Source organism: Procambarus clarkii, chromosome 50, assembly GCF_040958095.1.
Source record: "Procambarus clarkii isolate CNS0578487 chromosome 50, FALCON_Pclarkii_2.0, whole genome shotgun sequence".
Lineage (NCBI taxonomy): Eukaryota > Metazoa > Arthropoda > Malacostraca > Decapoda > Cambaridae > Procambarus > Procambarus clarkii.
The window spans coordinates 31688327-31713209 of record NC_091199.1 but is presented as its reverse complement, the minus strand read 5'-3'; the positions used below and the strand labels follow the sequence as shown (position 1 = coordinate 31713209).

At 44.6% G+C, this 24883-nt stretch overlaps 1 protein-coding gene across 1 annotated transcript; it reads left to right on the top strand.

Annotated features, from left to right (window-relative positions):
• Positions 1 to 1685: 1685 nt before the first annotated feature.
• Positions 1686 to 21199, top strand: LOC138351736 (basic-leucine zipper transcription factor A-like). Its single transcript, XM_069303763.1, has 3 exons — positions 1686 to 1862; positions 19896 to 20487; positions 20664 to 21199. The coding sequence occupies exons 1-3, from the start codon at positions 1686 to 1688 to the stop codon at positions 21197 to 21199; spliced, it is 1305 nt and encodes a 434-aa protein (XP_069159864.1).
• The last annotated feature ends 3684 nt before the right edge of the window (positions 21200 to 24883 follow it).

The window sequence follows — 24883 nt, the reverse complement described above, 5'->3', positions numbered from 1 at the left end:
GTAACAACAGTAGCACCATCAACAGTAACAACAGTAGCACCAACAACAGTAACAACAACACCATCAACACCAGCAACAGTAACAAAAGTAGCACCAGCAACAGTAACAATAGCAGCAACCATAGCAAAAGTAACAACTGAAGCAACAGTAATAACAGCACCAACTGTAGCAACAGCAGCAATTGCAACACAGCAACGCCAGGAACTGTAACAACAACAGCAACAGTAACAGCAGTAGAAACAATAACGTCAATAACAACAGTAAAAAAAGCATGAACAGCTACAACAGCAGCAACATTAACAACAGCAACAGCACCACCAGCAGCCTCAGTAACGACAGCAGACATAGTAACAACAGCAACACCAGCAACAGAAACATCAGCAGCACCAGCACCAGTACCAACAGCAGCAACATTAATAATAGCAGCAACAGTAACAATAGCAGCACCAGCAACAGTACCAACATCAGAAAGGGTAACATCAGCAGAACCATCAAAAGTAACAACAGTATCAGCAACAGTAACAACAGCAGTACCATCAACAGAAACAAAAGTAGCACTTGCAACATTAACCACAGCAGCACTAACAACGGTAACAACAGCAGCACAAGCAACAGTAAAAACAGCAACAACAGTAACAACAGCAACACAAGCAACAGTAACAACAACAGTAACAGTAACAACAGCATCACCAGGAAGAACAGCAGCACCAGCAACAATAAGAAAAGCAACACCATTAACAGTTTAAAAAGTATCACCAGTAACAGTAACAACACCAGCAACAGTAACAAGAGGAGCACCAGCAACAGTAACAACAGCAGCATTTGCAACAGTAATAACAGCAGCATTAGCAACAGTAACAACAGCAGCACAGTAACAACATCAGACACAGTATCAACAGCAGTAACAGTAACAACAACAACACCAGTACTAACAGTAGCAGTAACAAAAGCAGCAACAGTAACAACAGCAGCGGCAGCAGCATTCACAACAGCATCACCAGTAACAGTAACAACAGCAGCACCAGTAACAGTAAAGAAACCGGCAACAGAAACAAAAGCAGCACCAGTAACATTAACGACACCAGCAACAGTAACAACAGCAGCACCAGAAATAGTAACAACAGCAGCACAAGCAACAGAATCAACAATAGCAACAGTAACAACAGCAGCCACAGTAAGAACAGCTCCAACAGTAACATCAGTGGCCACAGTAACAACATCAACAGAAACAACAGCAGCACCAGTAACAACAGCAGCAACTATAACACCTGCAATGCAGTAACAACAGCAACACCAGGAACAAAAGCAACAGTAACACCAGCAACAGTAAGAACAGCATCAATAATAACAACAGCAGCACCAGGAACAGTAACAACAGCATCAACAGTACCAATAGCAGCAAAAGCAACAGTAACAACAGTAGCACAAGCAACAGTAACAGGAGCAACACCAGCAACAGCAACTCTAGGAGCACAAGCAACAGTCACACCAGCAACACCTGTAACAACAGCAGCACAATCAACAGTAATAACAGCAGCAAAAGTAACAACAGCATCAACAGTAATAACAACAGCAGTAGCAGCAACAGTAACAACAATAGCAGCAGTAACAAAAGTAGCACCAGCAACAGTAGGAACAACAGCAACAGTAACAACAGCAGCACCAGTAACAGTAACAACAGAAGCATGGGCAACAGTAACAAGAGCATCAACAGCAACAGTAGCAACTGCAGCACCAGCAATGGTAACAACTGCAGCACCAGCAATGGTAACAACTGCAGCACCAGCAATGGTAACAACAGCAGCACAAAAAAATTAACCAGAGCAGCACCAGCAACAGTAACCAAAACCGCTCAAGCAACAGTAAGAGCAGCAGGAGCAGTAAAACAGCAACACCAACAACAGTAAGAACAGCAGCATAAGCAACAATAACAGCAGCACCAACAACAGTAACAACAGTAACATCAATAACACTAGCGTTACCAACAACAGCAGCAACAGTAACAACAGTAGTACCAGCAACAGTAACAATAGCAGCACCAGCAACAGTAACAACAACAACAACAACAATAACAACAGCTGGAATAGTAACACAGCAGCATCAGTAAACACAGCAGCAACAGTAACAACAGCAGCAACAGTAGCCACAACAGCACCAGTAACAAAAGCAGATAAAGTAACAACAACTGCACCAGTAACAACAGCAGTAACAGTAAAAACAGCAGCACTATTAACAACAACAGTAACAACAGCAGGACCAGCAACTGTAACAACAGCAGCACCAGCACTAATAAAAACAGCAGCACCAGGAACAGTAACAACAGCAGCTCCAGCACCAGTAACAACAGCAGCACCAGCAACAGTTACAACAGCAGGACCAGCAACAGTAACAACAGCAGCACCAGCATCAGTAACTACAGCAGCACCAGCAACAGTAACAACAGCAGCAACTGTAACAACATCAGCAATACTTCAAGCATCACAGTCTGCAGCACAAGCAGTAGCTCTACAAGCAACACAGTCATCAGCATGGGCACAAGAAGCAGCGTTACAAGCATCACAGTCAGTAGCATTTCAAGCACCACAGTCAAAAGCACAAGCATTATCACTACAAACACCACAGTAAGCAGTACAAGCCGTATAATTACAAGCACCACAGTCAGCAGCACAAGAAGTAGCTATGCAAACAGCATAGTGTGACGGAGTTCCCCCCCATTATAATTCTCCCACGCCTGCAGTAAGAGTCATGTCTACTTTTCCCAAGCGTTCTCTACGTTGCAGGCTACAATTTGATATATGGGAGAGAGTGAAGTGTTCTCGGAGAGCCGAGAAATTAGTGAAATAGTAATATTTTGGCCTGTGGTTTAGGCCCTTTAGGGAGCCAAGATGGCGCTTACCTCCCTGATCTCCCGCCAAAACTGTGTGACGTCAGTGGCACCGGATTGGTCACCGACAGCAATGTGGCACCGGGAGCCAATGAAAACTTCCCGTGGCAAAAGTGACGTCACGAAGGACGGGGGTCCGGCCCGCGAGCCGGGCTGGCGCCAGCAGTCAGACACGACACGTCATAGAGGTCGGACGTGCGACGAGTGGTCCTGTCAGTCGGACAGTTATTCCAGCTCCCGTGGATTTACGCGTCACCTGAAGTCCGCCAGTACTCTGAGAAGTCTTTCCTAGTTTATGTGTTGAACCAGAAGAGGGAATTGACGGTTATTTGAGCAACAAGTGCTCCAGTCAGGTACTGTGCCAGTAGCAGTGAAGCCGTGCAGTGACGTATGTGGCGTCTGTGGCAATTCACCAGTTCGTGACAGCGTAGTGGCAGACAGAGCCACTGGGTAGCTGAGGAAGAGAGGACTATTTGGGGAAACTGGACGACTGTAGCTGAGACGTAGGTGACAGCCGTTGCTGGGAGAAGACGACGGCCAGGAGACCGACTCCAACCTTCAAGAGGTCAAGAAGGAGGACGGACCTGCAGTGAGGAGGCACGGAGACGACGCGCTAAACGATGGGACGACGAGAGGCTCTGGTAGGACACGACGACGTGTAGTGTGGGGGCGTTCCCGACACGAGGACCAGGAGCTACATCTCGACTCTCATCGGAGGATAGGGTGAAGTAGGTGTTTCTAGTTCCCTCCCCATTCCCCTTTAGTTAGCTATATTATTCGGCTATATTATCTAGCCTGAGGATTTTATATGTCGTGAGCAAGTCTAACCCATGTCATGGTAAAGCACCAGTGTGCTAGACAGTACTATCAAGAGTACTTGTAATATTCATGTTGATTATTAGTGTGTACAGGCACCAGGAACCAGTGATAAATTTACTGTGTTGTGTATATCTTTCTATAGATTTTGATATGAACATATAGTGGTAAATTATATATAATATTATGCCAGTATTTGGAGATTAGGCTATGTGCCCAGAAACTATTTATTTTCCATGTATTGATGATTGATTTATATACCATATATATGTCTATGTTCATTCAGTGAATAATCATTTGTGAGTATAGTGAATCATTGCGTTATCGCCCACGAGAGAAAGTATTGAAAACTCCAGTGTTAATATTTCATAATATATGGTTGAGTGAAGAACAAGGTAAAACCATTACAGTGAATCATTATAGCATTGATTGTAGAAAAGACTGTTTGAGCCTGAGTACAGTGTAATTGAGTAATACGGTTTATTTGTGCCAATATCGAGTGTGCAAGTTTCTAGTTTATTGGAAAGTTTAAAGAAACAGCGCGCGTGAATCTAGAAAACAAGCAAAGTTCGCGCGGAGAGGCCATTGCGATCAGCTGTTCTTGACACTTGATGAGGAGGGGAGAGTGTTGCCCTCTAGCGGTCGCATAATATCCGTGGGAATTACCGGCCGAGTCAGGATCAGTTGATTTATCGATTATTGTGTGGCCTTGTGACATCTTTCATACATTTTAAGTAAAATACAAAACGCTCTTTGTGTTTTTATCATCCCCTCCATTGATCTTGTAGCTATATTATACTGGTAAATATAGAGTGATAACAATAAGTACCTGCCTGATTCCTGATCTTTGAGTGTGACCTTGCCAAGGCTACCACTGAATACACCAGTCCACTGATGGTGTTACTGGCCACCTTAAACACCAGTTGGCGACCTTGTGTTTAACCGTAGAGCCCTATTGTTGGGGAGGGCACACGACAGTCGATGTGAACGAGTCGTGTTCTCACTCTTAATAAGAGGCCGTTAAGATTGACTGGGAGACTCTCCTGGCGTGCAGTGGCGCCGTGAGGATCGAGGGAAGACCCGCAGGGCTACGGTGAGTTACCTTGAGCATAACTATTGCTCACCCCAGAGTAAGGGTAGAGAATAATAGAGAGGTGAAACCCCCAACAATAGTCAACAGCACAAACAGCAGCTATACAAGCACGACAGTCAGCATCACAAGCAGTAGCAGCAGTAAAATCAGCAGCAATAGTAACAACAGCAGCAACTGTAACATCAGTGGCAACAATAACAACAGTAACACCAGTAACAAAATCAGCACCAGATACATTTAAATGAGCAACACCAGGAACAACAACAGCACCAGTAGCCGTAACAAAAGCAGCACCAGTTAAAACAGCACCAGAAACATTAACAACAGAAGCACTAGCACAAGTAACAACAGAAACAACAGCAGCACCAGCAACAGTATCAACAGCAGCAACATTAACAACATCAGACACAGTAACAACAGCAGTAACAACCGCAACACCAGTAACAACAGCAGCAACAATAACAGTAACAACAGCAACACAAACAACAGTAACAACAGCAGTACCAGTAACAGTAACAACACCAGCAGCAATAACAACTGCCGCACCAGCAACAGTAACAACAGCAATACCAGCATCAGAAACAATTATAACAACAGTAACAACAGCAGCCACAGTAACAACAGCAGCAACAGTAACAACAGCAGCCCCAGTAACAGCAACAACAGCAGCAACAGTAATAACAGCAGCACCAGGAAAAGAAACAATAGCAGCACAATCAACAGTAACAATAACAGGAACATTAGCAACTGCAGCAACAGTAACATCAGCAGCAACAGAAACAATAGCTGCAACAGTAACTACATCAGCAACAGTAACGACAGGAACAACAGTAAAACACCGTCAACAGTATCAACACAAGCAGGAGTAACAACAGCAGCAACAGTAACAACTGCAGGACCAGTAACAACAGCAGCAATAGTAACAGGATCATCAACAGTAACAACAGCAGCAAAAGTAACAACATCAGCAACACTACAAGCACCATAGTCTGCAGCACAAGCAGTAGCTCTACAAGCAACACAATCATCAGCATGGGCACAAGCAGCAGCATTAGAAGCATCTCAGTCAGCAGCGTTTCAAACACCAAAGTCAGCAGCTCAAGCTTTATCACTACAAGCACCACAGTAAGCAGTACAAGCAGTATCACTACAAGCACCACAGTAAGCAGTACAAGCAGTATCACTACAAGCACCACAGAAAGCAGTACAAGCAGTATCACTACAAGCCCAACAGTAAGCAGCACAAGAAGTAGGTCTTCAAACAGCAGTCAGCAGCACATGCAGTAGCTCTGCAAACAGCACAGTTCGCAGCACAAGCAGTAGCTCTGCAAACAGCACAGTTCGCAGCACAAGCAGTAGCTACACTAGCACGAGAGTCACCAGCACATGCAGTAGCAGCAGTTAAATCAGCAGCAATAGTAACAACAGCAGCACCAGCAATACTAACAACTTCAGCAACTGTAACAACAACAACAACATAAATATAAGCAGAAACAGTAACAACAGCATTACCAGGAACAAGAGCAGCACCAGCAACATTAACAAGAGCAGCACCAGCAACATTAACAAGAGCAACACCAGCAACATTAACAAGAGCAACACCAGCTACAGTTTAAACAGTAGCACCAGTAACAGTAACAACACCAGCAACAGTAACAAGAGCAGCACCAGCAACAGTAACAACAGCAGCTACAGTAACAACAGCAGCAACAGTAACAACATCAGCCACAGTAACAATAGCAGCAACACTAACAACAGCAGCATCAGTAACAATAGCAGCACCAGCAACAACAGCAACACCAGCAAATGTAACATCTGCAGCACCAGCAACAATAACAAAAGCACCACAAGCAACAGTAACAGCAGCAAGAGCAGTAAAAACAGCAGCACCAGCAACAGTAACAAAAGCAGCACAAGCAACAGTAACAGCAGCACCAACAACAGTAAAAACAGGAGCAACAACAACATCAACATCAGTAACAGCAGCAAAACTGCGTTAGTAACAACACCAGCATCAACAACAGTAACAACAGCCGCAACAGTATTAACAGCAGCAACCGTAATAACAACAGCACCCAGTAACAAAAGCAGATAAAGTAACATCAACAGCACCAGTAACAACAGCAGTAACAAAAAAACAGCAGCAGAATTAACAGCAGCAGCACCAGCAACAGTAACAACAGCAGCACCAGTAACAGTAACAACAGCAGCAACAGTAGCAACAGCAGTAACAGTAAAACACCGGCAACAGTATCAACGCCAGCAGCAATAACAACAGCAGCAACAGTAACAACAGCAGGACCAGTAACAACAGCAGCAATAGTAACAACAGCATCAACAGTAACAACAGCAGCAAAAATAACAACATCAGCAACACTACAAGACCATAGTCTGCAGCACAAGTAGTAGCTTTACAAGCAACAAAGTCAGGAAGGGCACGATCAGCAGCATTACAAGCATCACAGTCAACAGCATTTCAAGCACCAAAGTCAGCAGCATTTCAAGCACCAAAGTCAGCAGCTCAAGCAGTATCACTACAAGCCCAAAAGTAAGCAGCACAAGAAGTAGCTCTTCAAACAGCACAGTCAGCAGCACAAGCAGTAGCTCTGCAACTAGCACGACAGTCAGCAGCACAAACAGTACCAGCAGCTAAATCAGCATCAATAGTAACAACAGAAGCACCAGCAATAGTAACAACAGCAGCAACTGTAAGAACAGCCACAACAGAAACATCAGCAGCAACAATAACAACAGCATCACCAGTAACTACAATCAACGGCAGAAGCAGCTGGACTACAAGCATCACAAGCAGTAGCTCTGCAAGTACCATAGTCAGCAGCACAAGCAGCTACACTACAAGCATCACAGTCAGCAGCACAAACAGCAGCACTACAAGCAGCAGCACTACAAGCATCAAAGTCAGCAGCACAAGCAGTAGCTTTTCAAGCCGCACAGTCAATAGCACAAGCAGCAGCACTACAAGCACTACAGTCAGCAGCACAAGCAGCAGTAATACAATCTCCAAAGTCAGCAGCATAAGCAGCTGCACTACAAGCATCACACTCTGCAGCACAAACAGCTGCACTTCAAGCATCACAGTCAGAAACGCAAGCAGTAGCACTACAAGCACCACAGTCAGTAGCACAAGCAGCTGCACTACAAGCAACACAGTCAGCAGCACAAGCAGCAGCACTACAAGGACGACAGTCAGCAGCACAAGCAGAAGCACTCCAAGCACCACAGTCAGCAGCACAAGCAGCAGCACTATACGCACCACAGTCAGCAGCACAAGCAGGAGCACTACAAGCACCACAGTCAGCAGAACAAGCAGCAGCACTACAAGCACCAGAGTCACCAGCAGAAGCAGCAGCACTACAAGCCACACAGTCAGCAGCATAAGCAGTAGCACTAAAAACATCACAGTCAACAGCATAAGCAGCAGCACTATAAGCATCAAAGTCAGCAACTTAAGCAGTAGCTCTACAAGCACCACAGTCAGCAGCACAAGCAGCAGCACTACAAGCACCACAGTCAGCAGCACAAGCCGCAGCACTTCAAGCATCATAGTCAGCAGCACAATCAGTAGCAGTATAAGCACCACAGTCAGCAGCATAAGCAGCAGCACTACAAGCACCAGAGTCACCAGCACAAGCAGCAGCACTTCAAGCATCATAGTCAGCAGCATAAGCAGTAGCACTACAAACATCACAGTCGGCAACATGAGCAGTAGCACTGCAAACCTCACAGTCAGCAGTACAAACAGTAGCAAAACTAGCATTACAGTCAACACAGAAACAACAACAGCACCAACAACAGTAACAACAGCAGCACCAAGTACAGTAACAACAGACACACCAGCAACAGAAACAACAGCAAAATAAGTAACAGTAATAACAGTAGCACCATCAGCAGTAACAACAGTAGCACCATTAACAGTAACAACAGTAGCACCAACAACAGTAACAAAAACAACACCAGCAACACCAGCAACAGTAACAATAGTAGCACCAGCAACATTAACAAGAGCAACACCAGCAACATTAACAAGAGCAACACCAGCTACAGTTTAAACAGTAGCACCAGTAACAGTAACAACACCAGCAACAGTAACAAGAGCAGCACCAGCAACAGTAACAACAGCAGCTACAGTAACAACAGCAGCAACAGTAACAACATCAGCCACAGTAACAATAGCAGCAACACTAACAACAGCAGCATCAGTAACAATAGCAGCACCAGCAACAACAGCAACACCAGCAAATGAAACATCTGCAGCACCAGCAACAATAACAAAAGCACCACAAGCAACAGTAACAGCAGCAAGAGCAGTAAAAACAGCAGCACCAGCAACAGTAACAAAAGCAGCACAAGCAACAGTAACAGCAGCACCAACAACAGTAAAAACAGGAGCAACAACAACATCAACATCAGTAACAGCAGCAAAACTGCGTTAGTAACAACACCAGCATCAACAACAGTAACAACAGCCGCAACAGTATTAACAGCAGCAACCGTAATAACAACAGCACCCAGTAACAAAAGCAGATAAAGTAACATCAACAGCACCAGTAACAACAGCAGTAACAAAAAACAGCAGCAGAATTAACAGCAGCAGCACCAGCAACAGTAACAACAGCAGCACCAGTAACAGTAACAACAGCAGCAACAGTAGCAACAGCAGTAACAGTAAAACACCGGCAACAGTATCAACGCCAGCAGCAATAACAACAGCAGCAACAGTAACAACAGCTGGACCAGTAACAACAGCAGCAATAGTAACAACAGCATCAACAGTAACAACAGCAGCAAAAATAACAACATCAGCAACACTACAAGACCATAGTCTGCAGCACAAGTAGTAGCTTTACAAGCAACAAAGTCAGGAAGGGCACGATCAGCAGCATTACAAGCATCACAGTCAGCAGCATTTCAAGCACCAAAGTCAGCAGCATTTCAAGCACCAAAGTCAGCAGCTCAAGCAGTATCACTACAAGCCCAAAAGTAAGCAGCACAAGAAGTAGCTCTTCAAACAGCACAGTCAGCAGCACAAGCAGTAGCTCTGCAACTAGCACGACAGTCAGCAGCACAAACAGTACCAGCAGCTAAATCAGCATCAATAGTAACAACAGAAGCACCAGCAATAGTAACAACAGCAGCAACTGTAAGAACAGCCACAACAGAAACATCAGCAGCAACAATAACAACAGCATCACCAGTAACTACAATCAACGGCAGAAGCAGCTGGACTACAAGCATCACAAGCAGTAGCTCTGCAAGTACCATAGTCAGCAGCACAAGCAGCTACACTACAAGCATCACAGTCAGCAGCACAAACAGCAGCACTACAAGCAGCAGCACTACAAGCATCAAAGTCAGCAGCACAAGCAGTAGCTTTTCAAGCCGCACAGTCAATAGCACAAGCAGCAGCACTACAAGCACTACAGTCAGCAGCACAAGCAGCAGTAATACAATCTCCAAAGTCAGCAGCATAAGCAGCTGCACTACAAGCATCACACTCTGCAGCACAAACAGCTGCACTTCAAGCATCACAGTCAGAAACGCAAGCAGTAGCACTACAAGCACCACAGTCAGTAGCACAAGCAGCTGCACTACAAGCAACACAGTCAGCAGCACAAGCAGCAGCACTACAAGGACGACAGTCAGCAGCACAAGCAGAAGCACTCCAAGCACCACAGTCAGCAGCACAAGCAGCAGCACTATACGCACCACAGTCAGCAGCACAAGCAGGAGCACTACAAGCACCACAGTCAGCAGAACAAGCAGCAGCACTACAAGCACCAGAGTCACCAGCAGAAGCAGCAGCACTACAAGCCACACAGTCAGCAGCATAAGCAGTAGCACTAAAAACATCACAGTCAACAGCATAAGCAGCAGCACTATAAGCATCAAAGTCAGCAACTTAAGCAGTAGCTCTACAAGCACCACAGTCAGCAGCACAAGCAGCAGCACTACAAGCACCACAGTCAGCAGCACAAGCCGCAGCACTTCAAGCATCATAGTCAGCAGCACAATCAGTAGCAGTATAAGCACCACAGTCAGCAGCATAAGCAGCAGCACTACAAGCACCAGAGTCACCAGCACAAGCAGCAGCACTTCAAGCATCATAGTCAGCAGCATAAGCAGTAGCACTACAAACATCACAGTCGGCAACATGAGCAGTAGCACTGCAAACCTCACAGTCAGCAGTACAAACAGTAGCACTACTAGCATTACAGTCAACACAGAAACAACAACAGCACCAACAACAGTAACAACATCAGCACCAAGTACAGTAACAACAGACACACCAGCAACAGAAACAACAGCAAATCCAGCAACCGTATCAACAGTAGCACCATCAACAGTATCAACAGTAGCACCAACAACAATAGCAAAAACAACACCAGAAACACCAGCAACAGTAACAATTGTAGCACCAGCAAGAGTAACAACAGCAGCATTAGCAACAGTAACAACAACAGCATTAGCAACAGTAACAACAGCAGGAAGAGTAACAACATCAGACACAGTATCAACAGCAGCAACAGTAACAACCACAACACCAGTAACAACAGCAGCAACAGTAACAACAACAATAGAAGCACCAGCAAGAGTAACAACAGCAGCACCAGCAACAGTAATAACAGCAGCACCAGTAACAGTAACAACACCAGCAACAGTAACAACAGCAGCACCAGTAACCGTAACAAAACCAGCAACAGTAACAACAGCTGCACTAGTAACAGCAACCACACCAGCAACAGTAACAACAGCAGCACAAGCAACAGAAACCACAATAGCAACAGTAACAACAGCAGCCACAGTATGAACAGCAACAACAGTAACAACAGCAGCACCAGTAACAACAGCAGCAACAATAACAACAGCAACACCGGGAACAAATGCAACAGCAACACCAGCAACAATAACAACAGCATCAACAATAACAACAGCAGCGCCAATAACAACAGCAGCAACAATAACAACAGCAGCACCAGTAACAACAGCAGCAACAGTAACAACAGCAGCACCAGCAACAGTAACAACAGCAATACCAGCATCATAAACTATTACAGCAACAGTAACAACAGCAGCACCAGCAACAGTAACAACAGCAATACCAGCATCATAAACTATTACAGCAACAGTAACAACAGCAGCACCAGCAACAGTAACAACAGCAATACCAGCATCATAAACTATTACAGCAACAGTAACAACAGCAGCAACAGTAACAGCAACAGCACTAGCAACAGAAACAACAGCAACAACAGAAATAACAGCAGCACCAGAAACAACAGCAACACCAGCAACAGTAACAACATCATCAACAGTAACAATAGCATCAAAACCAACAGTAACAACAGTAGCACAAGCAACAGTACTAACAGCAACACCAGCAACAACAACATAGAAGCACAATGTTCAGAGGGACATGACCAGAGACGAGATAGTAAGGGCAGCAGATGCAAGGAAATGGCGCAAGGAGAGGGAAGAGAGCCAGGGAACCTCAGCCTCCAACCCAGCAATCCCAGAGGGGAGTGGGGAACTCCAATCCAGCAACCCAGGAACCTCAGGGGGGAATGCAACACCCCAGTCCACCACCCAATAGGGCCCTCCCTACCCCCCAGCAGAAACCCTTCCTTGCCCCTGCATAATGCCCATAATGAAACCTAAATCCTCCCCCTCCCCTTACCCCAAGTAACCCCTGCTTTCCCAGCCCCTGGTCTTCTCCCTGCCCCAAGCAGGCCTGAGCAAGACCAAAGCCCTCTATCCCCCACTCCACCTCCCTCCAAACCCCTGTCAACTACACCGCAGGAGGGCGTGCCCTCTCCCCAAGCAATCCCTGCTCCCTCACCCCCAGGACTTCTTCCTGACCCAAGCAGGCCTGAGGAGGACCTAAGCCCTCCACCCCCCACTCCACCTCCCCCTGAACCCCTGGCAACTACCTCACAGGAGGAGGAGCCTACCCAAGTAGCAATGACCATAGAACAACCTCCTACACTTGTAGGGAGTGTGGGTGAAATTGGATATAAGAAAGTGAGCTTCAAGGTAATGTACTCAAACATTGATGGGATTACCAATAAAGCAAGTGAACTGGCAGAAAGGGTGCAAGAAGAAAACCCTGATGTAATAGGACTAACAGAAACAAAATTGTCAGGAGTCATAACAGATGCTGTGTTTCCAAAGGACTACTATATAGTAAGGAAAGAGAGGGAAGGGAGAGGAGGTGGAGGAGTGGCCCTGCTGATAAGGAAGGACTGGAGTTTTGATGAGATGGAAATTCCGGGCTGTGACGGATTCAGAGATTACATAACAGGAACTATAACAATGGGTGGACCTAAGATAATAGTGACAGTCATTTACAACCCTACTCTAAATGACAGAAGACCTAGACAGGAGTGTGATAGGAAACACATGGCTGAGCACAACTGAGTACAACAACTGAGTACAAGCAACAGTACTAACAGCAACACCAGCAACAACAACATAGAAGCACAAGCAACGGTCACAACAGCAACACCGGTAACAACAGCAGCACAATCAATAGTACAAAAAGCATCAACAGTAATAACAGCAGCAAAAGTAACAACGTCATCAACAGTAATAACAGCAGCAAAAGTAACAACGTCATCAACAGTAATAACAGCAGCAAAAGTAACAACAGCAGTACTAACAACAGTAACAACAATATGAATAGCAACAAAAGCAGCACCAGCAACAGTATCAACAACAGCAACAGTAACAACAGAAGCATGAGCAACAGTATCAACAGCAGCAACAGTAACGACAGCAGGAACAGTAACGACAGCAGCAACAGTAACAACATCAGACACAGTAACAACAGCAGCAACAGTAACAACAGCAGCACCAGTAACAACAGCAGCAACAATAACAACAGCAACACCGGGAACAAATGCAACAGCAACACCAGCAACAATAACAACAGCATCAACAATAACAACAGCAGCGCCAATAACAACAGCAGCAACAATAACAACAGCAGCACCAGTAACAACAGCAGCAACAGTAACAACAGCAGCACCAGCAACAGTAACAACAGCAATACCAGCATCATAAACTATTACAGCAACAGTAACAACAGCAGCAACAGTAACAACAGCAGTAACAGTAACAGCAGCAGCACCAGCAACAGAAACAACAGCAGCAACAGTAATAACAGCAGCACCAGAAACAACAGCAACACCAGCAACAGTAACAACATCATCAACAGTACCAATAGCATCAAAACTAACAGTAACAACAGTAGCACAAGCAACAGTACTAACAGCAACACCAGCAACAACAACATAGAAGCAAAAGCAACGGTCACAACAGCAACACCGGTAACAACAACAGCACAATCAATAGTACAAAAAGCATCAACAGTAATAACAGCAGCAAAAGCAACAACGTCATCAACAGTAATAACAGCAGCAAAAGTAACAACGTCATCAACAGTAATAACAGCAGCAAAAGTAACAACGTCATCAACAGTAATAACAGCAGCAAAAGTAACAACGTCATCAACAGTAATAACAGCAGCAAAAGTAACAACAGCAGTACTAACAACAGTAACAACAATATGAATAGCAACAAAAGCAGCACCAGCAACAGTATCAACAACAGCAACAATAACAACAGAAGCATGAGCAACAGTATCAACAGCAGCAACAGTAACGACAGCAGGAACAGTAACGACAGCAGCAACAGTAACAACATCAGACACAGTAACAACAGCAGCAACAGTAACAACAGCAGCAACAATAACAACAGCAACACCGGGAACAAATGCAACAGCAACACCAGCAACAATAACAACAGCATCAACAATAACAACAGCAGCGCCAATAACAACAGCAGCAACAATAACAACAGCAGCACCAGTAACAACAGCAGCAATACCAGCATCATAAACTATTACAGCAACAGTAACAACAATAGGAATAGCAACAAAAGCAGCACCAACAACAGTATCAACAACAGCAACAGTAACAACAGAAGCATGAGCAACAGTATCAACAGCAGCAACAGTAACGACAGCAGCAACAGTAACGACAGCAGCAACAGTAACAACATCAGACACAGTAACAACAGCAGCAACAGTAACAGTAACAACAGCAGCAACAGTAACAGTAACAACAGCAGCACAAACAACAGTAACAACACCAGCACCAGCAACAGTAACAACAGCAGCACCAGCAACAGTAACAACAGCAATACCTGCATCATAGACAATTACAGCAACAGTAACAACAGTAGCAACAGTAACAACAGCAGCACCAGCCACAGTAACAACAGCAGCATCAGTAACAACAGCAGCATCAGTAACAACAGCAGCACCAGGAACAGTAACAACAGCACCACAATCAATAGTAACAATAAGAGGAACATTAACAACAGCAGCAACAGTAACATCAGCAGCAACAGAAACAACAACTGCAACAGTAACAACATCAGCAACATTAACGACAGGAACAACAGTAAAACACTGGCAACAGTATCAACACAAGCAGGAGTAACAACAACAGCAACAGTAACAACTGCAGGAAAAGTAATAATAGCAACAACAGTATCAACACAAGCAGGAGTAACAACAGCAGCAACAGTAACAACTGCAGGAAAAGTAATAACAGCAACAATAGTAACAACAGCATCAAAAGTAACAATAGCAGCAAAAGTAACATCAGCAGCACTAGAAGCACTATTGCCACAGTAACAACAGCAGCACAAGCAATTCACAACAGCAACACGAGTAACAACAGCAGCAAAATATACAGTTACATTATAAGCAACAGTAACAACAGCAGCAACAGTAACAATAGCAGAACCAGCAACAGTAACAACAGCGGCAAGAGTAATAATAGCAGCAACAGCAACAGAAATAACAAAAAAGCCTCAACAACAGTAACAACATCAGGAACAGCAATAGTAATAATAGCAGAGCCAGCAACAGTAACAACAGCAGTAACTGTAACAATAACAGCAACAGAAACAATATCCGGACCAGCTACAGTAACAACGGCAGTAACAGAAAAATAGCAGCAACAGTAAAAACAACAACACCAGCAACAGTTACAACAGCATAACCAGCAACAGTAACAACAACTGAACCTTCATCATTAGCCAAGGCAGCACCAGCAACATTAGTAGTAACAACAGAAGCACCAACAACATTAACTACAGCAGCACAAGCAACATTAACCACAGCAGCACCAGCAACAGTAACAACAGCAGAACGAGCAAAAGAAACACCAGCACCAGCAACAGTAACAACACCCAGAACAGTAACAACAGAAGCAGAAGCTAAAGAAACAACAGCATTACTAGCAACAGTAACAAGAGCAGCATCAGTAACAACAGAAACACAAACATCAGTAACAACAACACCAACAGTAAGAACAGTGTTACCTATCGTACGTTACGGCTCGTGATCCTACAGCAGCCAACTTTAATTACGTCTAGGGATACGACACAACTGCTGTTCTCAATAGCGAATCACCAGTATAACCCCTTGATAAGTAATGAGCACAAAAATAAAATCTTCCTTAGGACTGAAGAATAGAGACAATATCTTATCTATATATATTAAATAAATCTCAATAGCAAACAGATGATTATATGGTCACAATATCTCACATTAAAAATATCACTGTATCTTCCAGACATTAAATTAAAATTATAATATGTATGGCTATGACAGAACAAAAATGTATAACTTAACTCCAACTAGATGTTATCTCCCTGGTTCCCGATCAGCTACTGAATAACATAACGCGGGAATCAAAACAGATTGCCTTGCCCCGCGAATAAATTGCCAAAGTTACAATATTTATTATTTCAACAATGGAGCAATACATTGTGAGAAGAGTAATCTTAAACTAACTTAATGAATACTTAATACATATTGATATACAAAAATAAAGTACTAACTTCTTTACATAGTAATTAAAATATGCATACAGAAAGGAATAATGGCATGCACACCCAGCAACGGACGATCCCACGACAATTTGCCAGATACAGTTCACTCAATTATTATTCACCTCTGTTACCCACATATGATCACATATAAATCATTAGTTCCCGTGGGAAAACTGATCACACAAAGAAATAAACAATCATTCCCACGATACGTTGGGCCTAACGCCAACACTGTAACATGAATGTACGTTTGCATAGAACATATAAGTATATCAATATACATGCTTGTAATTTACATACAATTATAAATGTACATATTAATATATTTACTTACGTATCTTATAGGAGTACGTAACAAACAGCAGCAAACGTACAAACAGTAACAACAGCAGCAACAGAAAGAGTAACAACAGCAGCAACAATAGCAACAGCAGCAACAATAACAACAGAAGCAACAGTACCAACACCAGCAACAGTGAAAACAGCAAAACCTATAACAACAGCAGCACAAGGAACAGTAACAACAACAGCAACAATAACAACAGCAGCAGCAATAACAACAGTAGCAACAGTAAAAACAGCAGCACCAGAAACAACAGCATCACCAGTAATAACAGCAGCAGCAACAAAAACAAAACAAGAAATAGTAACAACAGCAGCAACAGTAACAACAGCCACACCAGCAACAATAACAACAGAAACACAAGCAAAAGTAACAACAGCATCAACTTTAACAACAGAAACACCATCAACGGTAACAACAGCAGCTCAAGCAACAGTCACAACAGCAACCACTGTAAAACCCGCAGCACAAGATAATGTAACACTATCAGCAAAAATACCAACAACAGCAACATTATCAACAGCAGCAACAGTAACAACAGCAGCAACAGTAACAATATCAGCACCAGAAACAATATCAACAGGAGGACCAGCAACAGTAACAACAGAAGCACCAGCAACAGTAACAGAGGCAGCACCAGCAACAGTTACAAAAGCAGAAAGTGCAACAAAAACAGCAACAGTAACAATAGCATTACCAGCAACAGTACCAACAGTTGTAACAGTAAAATAGAAGCACTAGTAACAGTAATAACAGAAGAAACAGTAACAACAACAGCACCTGCAACAGTAAAAACAAATGAACCAGCAACAGCAACAATAGCAACGCCAGCAACAATAAAAACAGCAGCACCAGCAATAGTAAAAACAACAGCACCAGCAACAGTTATAACAGGATCACCGGCAACAGTCACAACAGCAGAACCTTCAAGATTAACCAAGACAGCACCAGCAACAGTAACAACAGCAGCACAAGCAACAGTAACAGCAGCAGCACAAGCAACAGTAACAACAGCAGCACCAGCAATAGTAACAACAGCAGCACAACAACGTTAACCGCAGCAGCACCAGCAACATTAACCTCAGAGTTGGAAAAGTATATGAGTGGGATTGAGTGGTTATAGATAGGAGCTGCCTCGTATGGGCCAATATGCCTTCTGCAGTTACCTTTGTTCTTATGTTCTTATGTTCACAGCAGCACCCAACAACATTAACCACAACAGCACCAGCAACAGTAACAACAGCAGCACGAGCAAAAGTAACAAACGCAGCACCAGCAACAGTAACATCACCAGCAACAGTAACAAAAGAAGCACAAGTTAAAGTAACAACAGCAGTACATGAAACAGAAACAAAAGCAGCATCAGTAACAACAGAAGCACAAGCAACAGTAACAACAGCAGCAACAGTAACAACAGCAGCAGCAACAGTAACAGCAACAGCAACAATAACAAGTACAGCAACAGTAAAAACAGCAATACCTGTAACAACAGCAGCACAAGCAACAGTAAAAACAGTAACAACAGTACCAACAGTAACAACAACAACACAAGCAACAGTAAAAACAGAAACAACAGCAGCAATAGTAAAAACAACAGCAACAGTAACAACAGCAGCAGCAGTAACAACAGCAGCAACAATAGCAACAGCAACACCAACAACAGTAACAACAGCAGCACAAGCAAGTCACAACAGCAACACCTGTAACAACAGTAGCACAAGATATAGTAGCAACAGTAACAACAGGAGAACCAGAAACAGTAACAACAGCAGCAACAGTAACAATAGCAGCACCAGCAACAGTAACATCAGCAGCACCAGCCACAGTAACAACATCAGCACTAGCAACAGTAACAATAGCAGCACCTGCAACAGTAACAACAACAGCAAATGAAACAATAACGGCAACAGAGAAATAGCAACAGTAAAAACAATAGAAACATTAACAACAGGAGCACCTGCAATAGTATAAACAGTAGCACCAGCAACAGTAGCAACAACAACACCATCAAATCAACAACTGCAGCACCAGCAATAGTAAAAACAAGAGCTCAAGTAAAGGTAACAACAGCAGCATAATCAACAGTATCAATTGCAGCACCAGCAAAAGTAACAACAACAGCAACTGTAACAATAGCAGCACCAGTAACAGTAACAACAGCAGCAACAGTACCAATACGAGCAACAGTAAAAACAGCAATACCTGTAAAAACATCAGCATAAGGAACAGTAACAACAGCAGCAACTGTAACAATAACAGCAACAGTAACAACAGCAGTAGCAGAAAAATAGCATCACCCGAAACAGTAACAACAGCAGAACCTGCAACATTAACAAAGGCAGCACCAGCAACAGTAGCAACAGCAGCACAAGCACAGTAACAACAGCAGTATGAGCAACAGTAACAACAACAGCAACAGTATCAACAGCAGCAACTGTAACAACAGCAGGACCAAGCAACAGTAACAACAGCAGCACCAGCAATAGTAACAACAGCAACACCTACAATATTAACCACAGCACCACAGTCAGCAGCACAAGCAGTAGCATTACAAGCACCACAGTCAGCAGCACAGGTAGCAGCGCTACAAGCACCACAGTCAGCAGCACAAGCAGCAGCACTACAAGCACCACAGTCAGCAGCACAAGCAGCAGCACTACAAGCACCACAGTCAGCAGCACAAGCAGTAGCACTACAAGCACCATAGTCAGCAGCACAAGCAGCAACACTACAGGCACCACAGTCAGCAGCACAAGCAGCAACACTACAGGCACCACAGTCAGCAGCACAATCAATAGCACTACAAGCACCACAGTAATCAGCACAATCAACAGCACTACAAGCACCACAGTAATCAGCACAATCAACAGCACTACAAGCACCACAGTAATCAGCACAATCAACAGCACTACAAGCACCACAGTCAGCAGCACAAGCAGCTGCACAACAAGCACAACAGTCAGCGGCCCAAGCAGCAGTACTACAAATACTATAGTTACCAGCACAAGCAGCTGCACTACAAGTACCACAGTCAGCTGCACAAGCAGAAGTACTACAAGCATCACAGTCAGCTGCACAAGCAGCAGCACTACAAGTACCACAGTCAGCAGCACAAGCAGCTGCACTACAAAATTAACAGTCAGCAGCACAAGCAGCAGCACTTCAAGTACCACAGTCAGCTGCACAAGCAGAAGTACTACAAGTACCACAGTCAGCAGCACAAGCCGCAGCACTTCAAGTACCACAGTCAGCAGCACAAGCAGCAGCACTTCAAGTACCACAGTCAGCAGCACAAGCAGAAGTACTACAAGTACCACAGTCAGCAGCACAAGCAGCTGCACTACAAACATAACAGTCAGCAGCACAAGCAGCAGCACTACAAGCATCACAGTCAGCAGCACAAGCAGCAGCACTTCAAGTACCACAGTCAGCAGCACAAGCAGAAGTACTACAAGTACCACAGTCACCAGCACAAGCAACAGCACTACAAGCAGCTGGACAACAAGCATTAAAGTCAGCAGCACAAGCAGCACCACTACAAGCATCAAAAGCAGTAGCTCTACAAGTACAATTGTCAGCAGCATAAGCAGGAACACTATAAGCACTACAGTCAGCAGCACAAGCAGCAGCATTACAAGCATCACAAGCAGCTGCACTTCAAGCACCACAGTCAGCAGCACAAGCAGCAGTACTAGAAGCATCACAGTCAGCAGCACAAGCAGCAGCACTACAAGCATCACAGTTAGCCGCACAAGCAGCTGCACTACAAGCATCACAGCCAGCAGCACAAGCTGTAGCTCTTAAAGCACCACAGTCAGCAGCACAAGCAGAAGCACTACCTGCATCACAGTCAGCAGCACAAGCAGCTGCACTACAAGCATCACAGCCAGCAAAACAAGCAGCAGCACTACAAGCATCACAATCAGCAGCACAAGCAGCAGCACTACAAGCATCACAGTTAGCCGCACAAGCAGCTGCAGTACAAGCATCACAGTCAGCAGCACAAGCAGCAGCACTACAAGCACCACAGTCAGCAGCACAAGCAGCTGCACTACAAGCATCACAGTCAAAGGCACAAGCAGCAGAACTACAAGCATCACAGTCAGCAGCACAAGCAGCAGCACTACAAGCACAATAGTCAGCAGCACAAGCAGCTGCACTAAAAGCATCACAGTCAGCAGCGCAAACAGCTGCACTACAAGCATCACAGTCAGCGGCACAAGCAGCAAAACTACAAGCACAATAGTCAGCAGCACAAGCAGCTGCACTACAAGCCCCACAGTCAGCAGCATAAGCAGCAGCACTACAAGCCCCACAGTCAGCAGCATAAGCAGCAGCACTACAAGCATCACAGTCATCATCACAAGCAGCAGCACTACAAGCACCACAATCAATAGCAGAAGCAGAAGCACTACAAGCACCACAGTCAGCAGCACAAGCAGTAGCAGTACAAGCAACACAGCAGCACAAGCAGCAGTACTTCAAGCACCACAGTCAGCAGCAAGAGCAGCAGCACTACAAGCATCACAGTCAGCAGCACAAGCAGCTGCATAACAAGCAACACAGTCAGCAGCCCAAGCAGCAGCACTACAAGCACCACTGTAAGCAGCACAAGCAGCAGAACTGCAAGATTCTCAGTCAGCAGCACAAGCAGCAGCACTACAAGCACCACAGTCAGCAGCACAAGCAGCTGCACTACAAGTACCACAGTCAGCAGCACAAGCAGCAGCACTACAAGTACCACAGTCAGCAGCACAAGCAGTAGCACTACAAGCACCACAGTCAGCAGCACAAGCAGCAGCACTACAAACACCACAGTCAGCAGCACAAGCAGCTGCATAACAAGCAACACAGTCAGCAGCCCAAACAGCAGCACTTCAAGCACCACAGTCAGCAGCACAAGCAGCTGAACTACAAGCACCACAGTCAGCAGCACAAGCGGCAGCACTACAAGCATCACAGTCAGCAGCATGAGCAGCAGCTCTTCAAGCCCCACTGTCAGCAGCACTACAAGGACTACAGTCAGCAGCACAAGCAGCAGCACTACAAGCTCCAAAGTTAGCAGCACAAGCAGCAGTACTACAAGCATCAAAGTCAGCAACACAAGCAGTAGCTCTACAAGCACCACAGTCAGCAGCACAAGCAGAAGCACTCCAAGGACCACAGTCAGCAGCACAAGCAGCAGCACTACAAGCACCACAGTCAGCAGCACATGCACCAGCATTACAAGCCCTACAGTCAGCAGCACAAGCAGGAGCAGTACAAGCACCACAGTCAGCATCACAAGCAGCAGCACTACAAGCACCACAGTCAGCAGCACAAGCAGCAGCACTACAAGCACCACAGTCAGCATCACAAGCAGCAGCACTACAAGCACCACAGTCAGCAGCACATGCAGCAGCATTACAAGCCCTACAGTCAGCAGCACAAGCAGGAGCAGTACAAGCACCACAGTCAGTATCACAAGCAGCAGCACTACAAGCACACCAGTCAGCAGCACAAGCGACAGCACTACAAGCATCACAGTCAGCAGCGTAAGCAGTAGCACTACAAACATCACTGTCAGAAGTACAAACAGTATCACTACTTGCATTACACTCAACACAGAAACAACAAAAACACTAACAACAGTAACAACAACAGCACCAGCAACGGAAACAACAGACACACCAGCAGCAGAAACAACAGCAACACCAGCAACAGTAACAACAGTAGCACCATCAACAGTAACAACAGTAGCACCAACAACAGTAACAACAACACCATCAACACCAGCAACAGTAACAAAAGTAGCACCAGCAACAGTAACAATAGCAGCAACCATAGCAAAAGTAACAACTGAAGCAACAGTAATAACAGCACCAACTGTAGCAACAGCAGCAATTGCAACACAGCAACGCCAGGAACTGTAACAACAACAGCAACAGTAACAGCAGTAGAAACAATAACATCAATAACAACAGTAAAAAAAGCATGAACAGCTACAACAGCAGCAACATTAACAACAGCAACAGCACCACCAGCAGCCTCAGTAACGACAACAGACATAGTAACAACAGAAACACCAGCAACAGAAACATCAGCAGCACCAGCACCAGTACCAAGAGCAGCAACATTAATAATAGCAGCAACAGTAACAATAGCAGCACCAGCAACAGTACTAACATCAGAAAGGGTAACATCAGCAGAACCATCAAAAGTAACAACAGTATCAGCAACAATAACAACAGCAGTACCATCAACAGAAACAAAAGTAGCACCTGCAACATTAACCACAGCAGCACTAACAACAGTAACAACAGCAGCACAAGCAACAGTAAAAACAGCAACAACAGTAACAACAGCAACACAAGCAACAGTAACAACAACAGTAACAGTAACAACAGCATCACCAGGAAGAACAGCAGCACCAGCAACATTAAGAAAAGCAACACCAGGAACAGTTTAAAAAGTATCACCAGTAACAGTAACAACACCAGCAACAGTAACAAGAGGAGCACCAGCAACAGTAACAACAGCAGCATTAGCAACAGTAATAACAGCAGCATTAGCAACAGTAACAACAGCAGCACAGTAACAACATCAGACACAGTATCAACAGCAGTAACAGTAACAACAACAACACCAGTACTAACAGTAGCAGTAACAAAAGCAGCAACAGTAACAACAGCAGCGGCAGCAGCATTCACAACAGCATCACCAGTAACAGTAACAACAGCAGCACCAGTAACAGTAAAGAAACCGGCAACAGAAACAAAAGCAGCACCAGTAACATTAACGACACCAGCAACAGTAACAACAGCAGCACCAGAAATAGTAACAACAGCAGCACAAGCAACAGAATCAACAATAGCAACAGTAACAACAGCAGCCACAGTAAGAACAGCTCCAACAGTAACATCAGTGGCCACAGTAACAACATCAACAGAAACAACAGCAGCACCAGTAACAACAGCAGCAACTATAACACCTGCAATGCAGTAACAACAGCAACACCAGGAACAAAAGCAACAGTAACACCAGCAACAGTAAGAACAGCATCAATAATAATAACAGCAGCACCAATAACAACAGCAACAACGGTAACAACAGCAGCACCAGGAACAGTAACAACAGCATCAACAGTACCAATAGCAGCAAAAGCAACAGTAACAACATTAGCACAAGCAACAGTAACAGCAGCAACACCAACAACAGCAACTCTAGGAGCACAAGCAACAGTCACACCAGCAACACCTGTAACAACAGCAGCACAATCAACAGTAATAACAGCAGCAAAAGTAACAACAGCATCAACAGTAATAACAACAGCAGTACCAGCAACAGTAACAACAATAGCAGCAGTAACAAAAGTAGCACCAGCAACAGTAGGAACAACAGCAACAGTAGGAACAACAGCAACAGTAACAACAGCAGCACCAGTAACAGTAACAACAGAAGCATGGGCAACAGTAACAAGAGCATCAACAGCAACAGTAACAACTGCAGCACCAGCAATGGTAACAACTGCAGCACCAGCAATGGTAACAACAGCAGCACAAGAAAAATTAACCAGAGCAGCACCAGCAACAGTAACCAAAACCGCTCAAGCAACAGTAAGAGCAGCAGGAGCAGTAAAACCGCAACACCAACAACAGTAAGAACAGCAGCATAAGCAACAATAACAGCAGCACCAACAACAGTAACAACAGTAACATCAATAACACCAGCGTTACCAACAACAGCAGCAACAGTAACAACAGTAGTACCAGCAACAGTAACAATAGCAGCACCAGCAACAGTAACAACAACAACAACAACAACAACAATAACAACAGCTGGA